Below are 14,081 nucleotides of genomic sequence, written 5' to 3'. Positions count from 1 at the left end.
ATTATATACTGTTATGTTATTTGGATTATTTTGACGTAGTGAATGTTCGGCAAGCTAAGTTCAGGCTTTAGCTTCTTCAGAATGCGATATATAGTCTATTTTTACTGATAAATTAACTCCACCCGAGCAGACAGCATTCAATATCTATGATGTCATGGTGAGTTGGTGCGGGAACTTCAATGGTACCACATGCTTTTCATATTTTGCATCTTTCCTGGTTTATCAAGCCTCTTCTCATAGTCAAAGCGGCTTTTACGTAGAAGTGTAATGTACTCGTACAGCACGACTTATTTCTCTCTTTACTGCCCCTTTAAGCCTGGCTTGGCGACTCACAAAATGGGTCCAAGTTGCTGCTGCGCATTTAAAAAAAAAATTTTTCATATATGAGAACAGTGAACTACACCTACATGCAGATCACTTACATGCATATCCTATGTTAAAATAAAGCATGCTCACAATACTAGCCAGCTGTGGTGCAGATATGGTAATGGGTTATCTAATAAAGCAGTGAAGAGAAGATGGGTGTTTGTTATACCTGAGAAAGCTGTCCATGAAATTCTTAGGAACCTGAGAAGCCGGTTCTAGAACACCAGGGTTAATACAGAATGCAACGTCTTTTGCAATAAAATATATGTAATGATTTTCATAATGCACTCAATGAGATGCACTATGTTCAGCGACTAACAGCTTATTGATTCTTGCCATGTCATATTGTACGCGTACCTGAGACATATTATTGTTGTCCAGACAGTTTTGTTTGCCTAATAGCAGCATATAATCTACTTTGTGATTTCTTTTGTTGTTGAACGTTGTTGTGCACGCTAAATTGTCACATGATTTTCTTATGCTCGGTGATCTCATTAAACTGTGTGAAACTGTTTAATGTTTGTCTACCTATAATTTCTATGCTTGGACCAAAACTAGCCTAGGGCTGTAGATCCAATCAGTGATTTGTAAGTTCTGTGTACAGACGAACAACACAATGAAACTGAATCAACCAATGAAAAAAAGAAGTGAAGCCAGGTGCCTGACGAGACGCTCGCTTAATTTCCTTCTGCAGCGCATCAAGAAAGGCGTGACCCCTCAAGTCGTGCCACGCAAGGTACAGGAGGGCAGTCCAACCTCCGACGAAAGCCTGGCCTTAGAGCCGCCTACCAACATAGTACGAGTGCTGCTTCAAGAAAAGTCCTGATCACTGTCACCGCAATCACCACCGCTCGGTCTGAACTTCAGTTGACTTGTTTTGCGGCAACCCAGCGTGCTGCACGCGGGGTCGAATGCCGGTTTGGCGAAACTTGACGGTGCTCGTTTCTCTGCCTGTTGGTTCGGCGAGAACACGCTGTCTCTCTCTATCTCCCCACATTATCCTGTTTCACTATCTTAATTTATCCTGTTTCATCTTCGCCAAACATGTGCAAGGGATACAAAATGCCGGTTCGCGGCCTGTCTGTCCTTTCACTGAAGCGGCACACGCATGCTTCCAGTAAGGGCCGCTCCTGCCTGGGATGCAGCGAAAAACGTTTACACCAACGGCTGCTGTAGGCAATGTCAGCTGACTGTCATTGACAGTTGTAGGATATAACTTGTCTCATGGTTAGTGTGTAGGCGTAGGACACTTGTCATTTCTGTCACAGTTAGTGTTGTGTGATAGAAGGCAGTGGAAAGAGTTCGGTTGGTAGAATCAAAAGAAATTGGCAACGTTCCATGGCAGTAACAACTACAAGTTGTTTCCTTGTGTGAATATTCATAGCAAAGACTCATGGTAAATGGCAACAACTGATCATCACAGCAAAGGTGATAGCAGTTTGTGAACATGCTTCATTAAAGTTAAACATTAAGGTGCATTTGCCCTTTCCCAGTTTTGTTATGTGCCATGACTTTGAAACAATGTTCGTCTTCCATTTAAATGAGCATGAGAGAGAAAAAATTTCCGACAACATTTAAAGGAGCTAGGGCATGGCATGAATTCGTTTGTCCAGTTGAACAATATGTAAACAAGAATCCTCCTGCCCAGTCATTATGTGTTTGCAGTTCTTAACGGGCTGTGGATACTTATAGCGGATAAGAAAACTACCACAATGTTTAAGTGACCTAGTTTTCATCATAAGAGTTGTGGATTGCTCTGGACTTCCAGTTGAGAATGTGATAATCCAACATTGACAAGATCATGTTGGATAGACAGCGCATTATATGTGCTTGCATCTGATAGGGCAAGGTGTGACAGTTGTTGCAGTGTATTTGATGCTTGACATCATTCAGGCATGAAACACTGATAAAAGAGCTCAGAAAAAGTTGTCATTGTTCGAGCATTTACTTTAGTTTTCTTGGAAAGGTGGTTGAAGGAGAGGGCTGCATTCCACTCGTAGGCAAAGCATGACCTAGCATTTGGGGCATTGTTTTAGTTGGATAATTTTTAAATGTGCCATTTTGTATTTTTCCTTTCTCTTATGTAAAAATGAAACATATTTTCACAATTTCCCAAGGTTCAAGGAAGTGTTCCAATCATCAAACCTTTATTTTCTTTTAACATTTCTTGTTGTCAAGATGCAGGACATCATAACCTTGTCCAAACACCCTGAGATGCTGACTTTATCTGTCATTCCTTAAGTAAATTTCCACAGCTGCCCAGTATAGACATCAATGAGGACATGTTAGGTGATACCTTTATGTCTTGTCCCTCATAAAGCAGTGGCAATAACAAAAAAAAAGGCTAAAATTTAGGCATTATTAAACTTGTAGATGATGTACACTCTTGCTGACATACTCATGAACTTTCTGTCAGCAATAAAATTGTCCTGCATCATTTCAAGATCATGCGTAGTGAAACCAACAGTGCATCATTTCACTGCATTGCTCAAACTGTTGAAGCAAACTCATGTGATAAACTTGGATATTCTGTCAGACTCGTGTTCAGTGGTGAAGTGTAATTACTGGACTTGTACACTGTGTTACTGGTGTCCTGCAGAGGGTGTGTGTATATAGGGTGTAAATAACATGGCATACATGCAATTGCCAAGACTGTTCCACCTGTTTGTGAAACGAGCATGTTTAAGTGCATGAATATGTAAAGACAGCATGGCGCATTTTTGTTGGTGCTGAATATAGTACGCATTCTGTTAATGAGAGGTGAAAACATGCTTTACACTTTGTACTTTCCTTGGTCCTATTGCCATTGGTGCATGCATGTCAGCTCAGCAATGCAGTAGAACTAGCACGAGTACACGTATGTGATGTGACAGATTCATTACATGTTTGCGTGGTGCAATTCAACAAATTGATTCACTGTCAAGGACGTCCTCACCAGATGAAATTCTGCTTCCAGCACTGTATGTGTTAACCTGCAATGTGTGCACTTGTGGCATGTTCACATAATCTTGCAGGCTAAATAATGTCAAGGAGCACATGTTTTGTCAGCAGCAAAATAGTTTGCAAAGACAGAAAACACAGCATTTACCTGAAGCAAAACTTTCGCATTAACGTTTGTTAGCAGCATAGGGCAGCATAATAAAAAAATAAAGATCACTTCTGAATCCATTGCAAAACAAATTGTATGCTTCCTCTCTTATCTAGTTGCTGATTGATGTTAGAGAACCTATGGTCCTGCAGCTGAGCACAAGGTCTTGGGTTCGATTCCCATTTGTGGTGGCTGCATTCCAACGAGGGCACATAGCAAAAACACTCCTGCACTAAAATCTAATGGCGTTTTTCACTGGTCGATCTGGAGCAGCCGCCTGAATCCTCGCTCGGCTTTCACCAATCCGAGTCTGCCAGTGGAGCGCACGAACGCTCCGCGGGAGATCACACAGGAAGTCTGCGTGCACGTGACACAAACCGGTTCCGTAAACTATGCCCAACACAATGTTGTGCGTACCGACCGGGTACCGATTTCGCTTGAAGACGGAAGTGACGCCATGTGACACGTTCTATTTCCGCCCGAATCCGCGTCTCGGCGGCGGAGCAAGTGAGAGCGATCCGGCGCGGAGCGAGTTGATCTGAAACGACCAGTGGAACGCGCGAACCCGCTCCAGATCGACCAGTGAAATTCGGATTCGTTGCCGCGGAGCAAAAAATCCTGCTCCGAATCGACCAGTGAAAAACGCCATAAGTGCACATTAAAGAACCCCAGGTGGTTGAAGTTAAGTGGAGCAAGGTACCAATATGCCTATGCAAACAAGGCTGTACTGCTTTCAGCGTAAGAATGCTCAATCTTTCTTACTGTGGTAACTTAGTGCAGACAGACACAAACAAATGACAGGCAAAGACGAGCATTTCTTGCATCTGTCTGCCACTTTGCACCAAGTTACTGCAGTCAGAATGCAAGGTCAACTAGCCTTTTAGAGGGCTCAGGCGACCCTCACATCGCAAGTGTTGCTTAATTTGAAACGTTCAACCGCACAATTTCACTTGATCCAATTTGTAAAGAAGCGTGGCACCCACTAGTCTCTGCTCTTGCAGGATTCCAAGACAAAAACATGCTTGGGTGATTGGTCCATTATAATGAGTGGCGCCTGAAGAGTGGAATCCCGTGGGCAATAAAGCATCTAGCGCTTTTGTGAACAGATGGAGTCCTTCTGTCAGATTTTTTCTCTGTCCTCAGTTTTTTGCTGCTCATCGGAGGGCAACAATAGTGAGCTGATACGATAACAAACATGGGTCAGGTTAATGTACCGATTCCATTCCATTTCCAGTTTTTTTTTTTTTTTTGCAGTTCGTCAGTGGTTCGAGTGCTGCAATGACTCTGTTACTACCAGGGTCAGCCTACTTGTGACAGTAGACTGTAAGAAAGGAATGAAATAGAGTGAAAGGAATCGTCACATTATATACTGCCCACGGCTGACACAGTGCAAATTGTCTTTGTACTTCTCTTGTCAATATTATTGCTTTTATATAAGTTTCAGAGGTCTGTTCTAAGTTTACAAACCAGTGCAATTGATTTTGAGTTTCAGCCTCTTTTATGCATGTGCATTTAACCCTGCACTGCCAAATTCATGCATTGGAACATGTCTGTGAATGCGCTACATTCAGCGAGTTGGCTCCACATGTTGTACGCCTGCTGTTGGATTTGTACATGTTGCCGACACTGAAAGCTCTCGAAACTTCCATCTTGATTTTATTTTCTTGACAGTAATCACTGCTTTTTATGCTCTCTTTTTTTGCTTTTGTAAATGTTTTGTCACAGAGCAAGACATCACTCAAGTGGATTTCAAGGAATTCCTGTGCGTTGAATTCACTTTCATGAAGCATTTATAGCAAACGAAAGTGCTTTATACAGCAGTGCACAAACATGTTCGCGGCACATGTATTGTGCATTCTCACTAAATTATTCATTTCTTCACAATGTTTGTGCGCATGGAAGCACATTACTTCCCTTCAGTGAATTTGCCAGTAAGATCTGTATTTTTACATGACTTGGAAATCTGCCTTTGTCGTCTTGTACTTGACAATACCATGTGGGCCTAAAGCGTTTCTGGTAAAGCATTTAAAGAAAAAAAGACATTTTCATCAATGCACACTATGTTGAAATTCAAGTTGAAATTCCTTTGCATGAACTGTTACAATACTAGCTGTAGCAGCAATTGAGTAATCTTCTCCAACAAGCATACTGACACTTGAACGAAGTACTTGCTTCAGCAATCTGTAAAGCCCCAAAGGGGCACCATGTATATATGGCATCTGTACATATGTCACATGTGTGCTTGTTCATACCTTAGTCAGTCACATGCATTAGGTAGGGACAGTGCCTTGGATGTACTTGATGAGAAAGAAAAGTAAACACAAACATTGTTGAAGTATTTTGGTAAAAAAAAGGACATAATAGTAACTTTGTATACTGTTTGTCCTGAAATAAGTCTGAAGTGTGAGTGATGCTTGCAGAGTTCTCTGGTTACAGTAGCAGTAGGAACACAGCTATGAAATGCAAACAAAGCCAGGGGCTGCATTCTGTAGGCTGTATTCTGTAATTATTCATTTTATTTTCGATTCTTCTTGCTTGTCGTCACTGGCTTGCATGAAACTATGCAGGCATCAAGCATTCAGTGAAATGGACGCTAAAAGGAAAAGCAAAAATAAACAAATCAAATTAAAAGATTCCTTGCAGAATATGCTCCAGCACTTCCGCAGCAGTAGTCATCAGGTATTTAACTACTTGCAGAAAATAGATTTCCAGGTGTTCATGCTGCACTTATTGTAATACCCTAAATCATTGCCCGTGCCCAAAATTCTTTGCTCCTTTCTCGCTTCCAAATACCACTCTCGTAAAATGCACCCAGAGATTGCTTATCCGTGCAAAATGCACGCCTGCGCATATATGGGTAACTTTAGAGGCTGTACGCATAACTTGTGTGCCCACTCAATTAGTCATGTCCTCATAAAAACACACACATCCTGTATACATGCAAACCAAACCGTCAACTGAATTTGCAAGTGACATTGTTGCGATGGCATTGCTTGAATATCTCGAGAGTTTTGAAGCTACTGACACTGATTTTATGCAGACAATTCACTTCATGCAATGTGTCTGATAGGACAACAAATAAATTACTGTCCCACAAATGCTTTTGAAACATCTCAACTATTGGTAGTGTTTGGTGTTTATCCATAATCAGTTCGTGAACCTTTCAAGCTGAAGACACGAACACTTCATCATCCCTTTATGGAGCAAATTGCAGGGTGTTATCCGGACGGGTATTGACTCAAGATAGTATAAACGTGCCAGTACTCACAAGGCCACCTGTAAGCCAGAACAGTTAGTAGGAATGGGTGCAAGTCTATTGTGATAGCATATGAGGTGGTATGGGAAGCATCAGCCAATCACAAAGAGTTTTTGCAGACCAAAAACTTTGTGAATTCTACCCCTGGTCTTTATAATATGGTAAACTATGTGTGAGTCACTCGGGCAACTACCTATTACCATGAGTTGGTGTTCCGAGTGGTTATTTGAATTTCATAACTGCAAATCAAAAGCAACAAAGCAGAAATGGAAGTTGTATGATAATTATAGTACAGTGTCCTGCTGGGAAACTTTTCTGATAAGAAATCACATTCACTGCACATATTTTGTGTCATGTGGAAATGTCAGCAGAGGTTCTAGCAACTATCTTCCTAGATCAAGCCACAGCTTTAATAGAGCAGCCATTGAATAGAAATTGTGCCTCTGACAAACAAACAAACAAAAAAAGCATATTATTCCTGTGATTACTGAAAGAAGTGTTCCAATATCCTGGCTTGTATTTTTAAGCAACCCAGACATGTCAAGTTAGCGATGTATCCACGAACATTGTGTGATATACAAGAATATTTTGCCTTGCTGGGCACAACCTTTCTTTAAATACAACTTGGCATTGCAAGGAAAATGCACGGTGTTGTTGTATCCAATGTCGTTCACAATGTTTGTTCTTGGTTAGCAAATGCAAGTTGATCATTAAGCAGTTCATTGACCAAATATATGCTAGAACATTTTATTTTTGCTCTTCTGAGAAATTTGATAGCAGATTTATCACCTCAACCTAAACAGCAGCATTGTGCCCATGCCATGCTGGCAAGAATAATGCCATTAAGTATTGACAACCATAAGGCCTTTAATGCTGTTTATTTCACAGCAGGTACCAATTTAATGTGAATTAAATTACATGGCATAGATGAAGCTCAATAATGATTAAAGCCAATAAAGGATGTGAAGTATGTAAAATAAGAACATCATCTGCACATAGCTGCCGTGTTTTCAATATGAAAAATGTCGTTAATATTTTGCAGTTATTGTTTACCCAGTTTTCATGTACTGTGCATCCAAGAGAAAACAAAAAAGCTCATTAGGTCAACGATGCACCTACTGCAAAGGCTTGTGCCTGTCAACTTTTGTGGACAACACAATCCAGATATGACAAATAATACTTTATGCCAGACATAACTTACTGCCGTATAGCTTGCCCATGCAGCATGGGTTTCAGTGCAGTGTACTTCCCACACGGAATAATGCAGTGGAATTATCGGTCAGAAATAGAAACATTTGTTGTTAGAAAGGTCCTTGCATAAATTTCAGTAAGCATATGCAGTGGTAGTCATGACCTGGCAAAGTTAGCAACTGTTCTACTGTTCGACAAGGAATGCGATGTCAAATAAGCAAACTTGAAGATCTCGTGTTGACTAAATACATCAAAAAGCACAAGAAAGTTATATACAGTTTTCAAGTAAGGTTTTGTGGCGCTGTTCATAAGTACTATGTTATGCTACATTGAGGTAGTGAGGACATACCGGCTTGTGAAAAACAAGTGTTGTTACGTCAGAGCTGACACAGTTAGCATGCACGTCCACACATTTCATCATGTAGTGTGATGTTTTAGACAAATCAATTGTGCATAGTACAATTAGTACAACTATAAATTTGGTTGAAGCTGCATTTCTTATGAATTTGGATAGCTGTTTTCTTGGTGAAGTCCTCTTTGTGAAAAAGCAGATTCCTTTCCACTGTTTGTATTGGCAGTTCGAAGGCATGATGTATGTACACCACCTGTAGTTTCATTGTGTAATAATAAAGGTTGATGTCCAGTGATATGCCGTGCAACTTTTGTATCGAACAACGGAAGAATGTCAGACCATCAAACAAGCCCATGCCCATACTCTGCTAGAGTGTCCAGTGGGGCTACCTGCCAAAATGAGTTCACTAGAACACCACTGATGCGTTTCTAGCTACATTCACATTTCGTACACTCGGGGGGAAAGTGTCCATAATTGCAGCCACCACTCGGACACCATTTACATGTCACTCATAATCACCACTGCTAGTCCCCCATCACATTTATTGCATGGAAGTGCCAAAATAATTACATGATCATTGGTCGTAACACTACAGTTGTAGCTAAATGACAAGAATAGCAACTGAGGGGCTCAATTTTTTGTTAGTGACCACTATACCAAGCCAACAGGCAATGAAGCTAAGAAAACATTGAAAGGCAGAAACATTACGGTAAGAGAAATGAAAGAGTGCGAAAAGCAGAAACTCGAAGGAACTGGTGGTGTGCACAAAAGAGTCTAGTGCATTCAAGTATCAAGAAGAACATTAAGTTATTTCTTTTAGCGTGCTTAGCAGCCAAAGTCCTATACAATGAAGAGAAGATACTGATACTGAAGAAGATACTGAAAAGAAGAAGAAACTGAGAGAGATACTGATAATGTTAATCATTTTCCGCATGTCTTTTTTCAAGTAAACACTACATATACTGTAACTGGCACTCGCATTCCTTAAAGGAATACTAAAGGCAAAAGAGGAATAAAATCTAGATTGATAGGGAGTATCTTGCAAAATTCTCGCAAGGTTTTCTTTTATGGCAAGAGTTAATTTAGTTTCGAAAGAAATTGTGAATAAAGGGGTCACAATTTTTTTACTAATCAAATGAACTTTGATGAGCGTTATTGTGTAACCGTTAACAAACGATAGGGTTAACGGTTACACCCTCTTCCCTCAAGTCTAAATATTTTAAGGCAGTTTGTCGTGTGCGTATCATGGCCACGCACGCTTATATCGCCTTCCGTTTCTCTACCACGGGTGCGCTTTAAAACCATGGCGCTGCAATTTTGCTTCAGAGACTTTCCTTTCCTTCCTTCTTCTCCGCCCTTAAACTGGCTCTCTTAACTACTACACGCAGAGACAAAGCAACAGCGCGCGCATTAGATCGCATAGATGAGATGAATATTTACAATTATTATTAGGGTTATAATTATATTCGAGTGCTGATTGCTGTGCTATTGTTTGTTACCGAAGCTTTCCCTCAAGTCTAAATATTTTAAGGCAGTTTGTCGTGTGCGTATCATGGCTACGCACGCTTATATCACCTTCCGTTTCTCTACCACGGGTGCGCTTTAAAACCACGGCGCTGCAGTTTTTGCTTTCCTTTCCTTCCTTCTTCTCCGCCCTTAAACTGGCTCTCTTAACTGCTACACACAGAGACAAAGCAACAACGCGTGCATGCGATCCCATAGATGAGATGAATATATATATATATATATAGAAAACTATCAGTCATAGCTCTCGTAGTATAGCCCTCTGGGCCGTTTCCTTTTTTTTTTTTTCGAAAGTAGTCCTATTAGGGTTATTATAATTACACGAAGGTATTTCGCCCTCGTCAGCAGCAGTCCTTGAGATTGTTATTCTGGCGGCTAGCTTCCCACGCTATGCGTGCCGCCATCGCACCTGGTTAAGCTTCTCCTAGATGCTAGAGTTATACTATGTCCGCGCAACCTTGAGCGATCGGAAAGCGCGTTCCCCCTCTTGGCCGGCGGGGATGGGAGGCTTTGTTCCGGCCGCAAAGCTCTCCACGTCTCAGTAAGGTGCCTGGTGGTGGTCTCGTACGGACGATGCCCTCTCGGTGAGCGCAAATTTCCCCTCATCTTTTAAGAGGTTCAATACTTACAAGCATTTGTCTCGCAAACCATATTTATTTCAAGGAAATTCTCCACGTCTCATTAATTTCTCTCGTCGTATTCGAGTTCTGATTGCCGTGTTATAGTTTGTTAACGAAGCTTTCCCTCAAGTCTAAATATTTTAAGGCAGTTTTCCTTGTCTCTAAAGCCGCTCGAGTTTGCTCTTCTCCTCGGGCAGCCATTTTTCCAAGAAAGTATGCCTTCCAACCACTCGGAATCGCGACTATCGCGGACAACATGAGTCCCTTTCCACGTAAGTGTGAGGCTCGGAGCAGGAGCTGTGGCGCTTGAAAGTAGCCTGGGGCCTGACGAACCAACCGACTGAGCTATCTTTCCGGGCAACATCGAAGGGTCACGAGTTCAAATCGCCTGTTATGTTCCTTTTTTTTTTCGCCCCTTTTTCTTTCTTTTTTTTTTCTTTCTTTTAATGTCTTTTCCTTTATTTTATCACTGTACGGGAACCCTCCTAAATTAAAAAAAAAAAAGAAAGATATATATCTTCAAATATGTATGACCTCTCATGTGCAGGTCATAAATACCAGGCTCTCTAGCCGAGTGCCATCCGTGCGGTATAACCGAGCTCAGATTGGTCCACCTTGACTGATCAAATAGGGCACCACTGTATATTAAATGAGGCGTACAACTCCTGCGGGAACCGCCGTGGTTACTCAGTGGCTATGGTGTTAGACTGCTGAGCACGAGGTCGCGGGATCGGATCCCGGCCACGGCGGCCGCATTTCGATGGGGGCGAAATGCGAAAACACCTGTGTACTTAGATTTAGGTGCACGTTATATATATAAAGAAACCCAGGTGGTCGAAATTTCCGGAGTCCTCCACTACGGCGTGCCTCATAATCAGAAAGTGGTTTTGTCACGTAAAATCCCACAATTTATTTTTAAATTTAACTCCTGCGGGGACGGTACAGTATCCGCCTCCCGTGCAAGAGGACCGTGATTCAAATCCCGGGCCGCACAATTCTCCACCGGAAAATACCAGAAAAAAACAACAACCGTGTATTGAGAAAATTGCACAAACAGGCCTGGAGTGCGGCCTGATCTCGGTGACCAGAACCGGTAACGCACTCTCTCACCAGAGCAGGATTGGCCACCCTGGTGCAGTACTTGGCCACAACCTCCTATATGAACACAACAATCAAACCCCGGCCCTCAGTCCCCAGCAGCTGCAAAGCAACTGACCACGGCGGCGGTCAGACCTGCGACGCTGCAGAGGGTGCTAAGAATGCCTGGCTCCGGACAGGCCGCCATTGGAATATGAACCTGGCAACGTTTAACGCTAGAACGTTATCTAGTGAGGCGAGTCTAGCAGTGCTATTGGAGGAATTAGAGGGCAGTAAATGGGATATAATAGGGCTCAGTGAAGTTAGGAGGCCAAAAGAAGCATATACAGTGCAAAAAAGCGGGCACGTCTTGTGCTACCGGGGCTTAGCAGAGAGACGAGAACTAGGAGTCGGATTCCTGATTAATAAGAACATAGCTGGTAACATACAGGAATTCTATAGCATTAACGAGAGGGTGGCATGTCTTGTTGTGAAACTTAATAAGAGGTATAAAATGAAGGTTGTACAGGTCTACGCCCCTACATCTAGTCATGATGACCAGGAAGTCGAAACTTCTATGAAGACGTGGAATCGGCGATGGGTAAAGTCAAAACAAAATACAGTATACTGATGGGCGATTTCAATGCCAAGGTAGGCAAGAAGCAGGCCGGAGACAAGTCAGTGGGGAAATATGGCATAGGCTCTAGGAATAGCAGAGGAGAGTTATTAGTAGAGCTTGCAGAACAAAATAATATGCGGATAATGAATACCTTTTTCCGCAAGCGGGTTAGCCGAAAGTGGACGTGGAGGAGCCCGAATGGTGAGACTAGAAATGAAATCGACTTTATACTCTGCGTGAACCCTGGCATCATAGAAGATGTAGACGTGCTCGGCAAGGTGCGCTGCAGTGACCATAGGATGGTAAGAACTCGAATTAGCCTTGACTTGAGGAGGGAACAGAAGAAACTGGTACATAAGAAACCATTCAATGAGTTAGCGGTAAGAGGGAAACTAGAGGAATTCCGGATCAAGCTACAGAACAGGTATTCGGCTTTAACCCAGGAAGAGGACCATAGTGTTGAAGCAATGAACGACAATCTTATGGGCATCATTAAGGAGTGCGCAATAGAAGTCGGTGGTAACGCCGTTAAACAGGAAACCAGTAAGCTATCACAGGAGACGAAAGATCTGATCAAGAAACGCCAATGTATGAAAGCCTCTAACCCTACAGCTAGAATAGAACTGGCAGAACTTTCTAAGTTAATCAACAAGCGTAAGACAGCGGACATAAGGAACTATAATATGGATAGAATTGAACAGGCTCTCAGGAACGGAGGAAGCCTAAAAGCAGTACAGAAGAAACTAGGAATAGGCAAGAATCAGATGTGTGCGTTAAGAGACAAAGCCGGCAATATCGTTACTAATATGGATGAGATAGTTCAAGTGGCTGAAGAGTTTTATAGAGATTTATACAGTACCAGTAACACCCACGACGATAAGGTGAGAGAGAATAGTCTAGAGGAACTTGAAATCCCACAAGTAACACCGGAAGAGGTAAAGAACGCCTTGGGAGCTATGGAAAGGGGGAAGGCAGCTGGGGAGGATCAGGTAACAGCAGATTTGTTGAAGGATGGTAGGAACACTGTCCTAGAAAGGTTGGCCGCCCTATATACACAATGCCTCATGACCTCGAACGTACCGGAATCTTGGAAGAACGCTAACATAATCCTAATCCATAAGAAAGGGGACGCCAAAGACTTGAAAAATTATAGACCGATCAGCTTACTGTCCGTTGCCTACAAAGTATTTACTAAGGTAATCGCAAATAGAATCAGGAATACCTTAGACTTCTGTCAACCAAAGGACCAGGCAGGATTCCGTAAAGGCTACTCAACAATAGACCATATTCACACTATCAATCAGGTGATAGAGAAATGTGCGGAATATAACCAACCCTTATATATAGCCTTCATTGATTACGAAAAAGCATTTGATTCAGTCGAAACCTCAGCAGTCATGGAGGCACTACGGAATCAGGGTGTAGATGAGCCATATGTAAAGATACTGGAAGCTATCTATAGCGGTTCCACAGCCACCGTAATCCTCCACAAAGAAAGCAACAAAATCCCAATAAAGAAAGGCGTCAGACAGGGAGATACGATATCTCCAATGCTATTCACAGCGTGTTTACAGGAGGTATTCAGAGACCTGGAGTGGGAAGAATTGGGGATAAAAGTTGATGGAGAATACCTTAGCAACTTGCGATTCGCTGATGATATTGCCTTGCTTAGTAACTCAGGAGACCAATTGCAATGCATGCTCACTGACCTGGAGAGGCAAAGCAGAAGGTCTGAAAATTAATCTACAGAAAACTAAAGTAATGTTTAACAGTCTCGGAAGAGAACAGCAGTTTACGATAGGTAGCGAGGCACTGGAAGTGGTAAGGGAATACATCTACTTAGGGCAGGTAGTGACCACGGATCCGGATCATGAGACTGAAATAACCAGAAGAATAAAAATGGGCTGGGGTGCGTTTGGCAGGCATTCTCAAATCATGAACAGCAGGTTGCCACTATCCCTCAAGAGGAAAGTGTATAACAGCTGTGT

The 14,081-nt window shown here is 42.2% G+C and overlaps 1 protein-coding gene across 2 annotated transcripts in view; it reads left to right on the top strand.

Annotated features, from left to right (window-relative positions):
- The window catches only part of LOC126522497 (sodium- and chloride-dependent GABA transporter 1-like), a 65,713-nt gene extending 57,165 nt beyond the window's left edge, over nt 1-8,548 (top strand). For both annotated transcript variants that reach the window (XM_050171249.3, XM_050171250.3), the window contains exon 12: nt 1,061-8,548. In XM_050171249.3, the coding sequence (XP_050027206.2) occupies nt 1,061-1,192 (132 nt within the window). In that variant the 3' untranslated portion in view covers nt 1,193-8,548. The remainder of the gene's footprint in view (nt 1-1,060) is intronic.
- The last annotated feature ends 5,533 nt before the right edge of the window (nt 8,549-14,081 follow it).

This window comes from Dermacentor andersoni, chromosome 6 (genome assembly GCF_023375885.2).
Source record: "Dermacentor andersoni chromosome 6, qqDerAnde1_hic_scaffold, whole genome shotgun sequence".
In the NCBI taxonomy this organism is placed as follows: domain Eukaryota; kingdom Metazoa; phylum Arthropoda; class Arachnida; order Ixodida; family Ixodidae; genus Dermacentor; species Dermacentor andersoni.
Note: the sequence above shows the minus strand (reverse complement) of the source record. Positions and strands in the feature narration are given on the sequence as shown.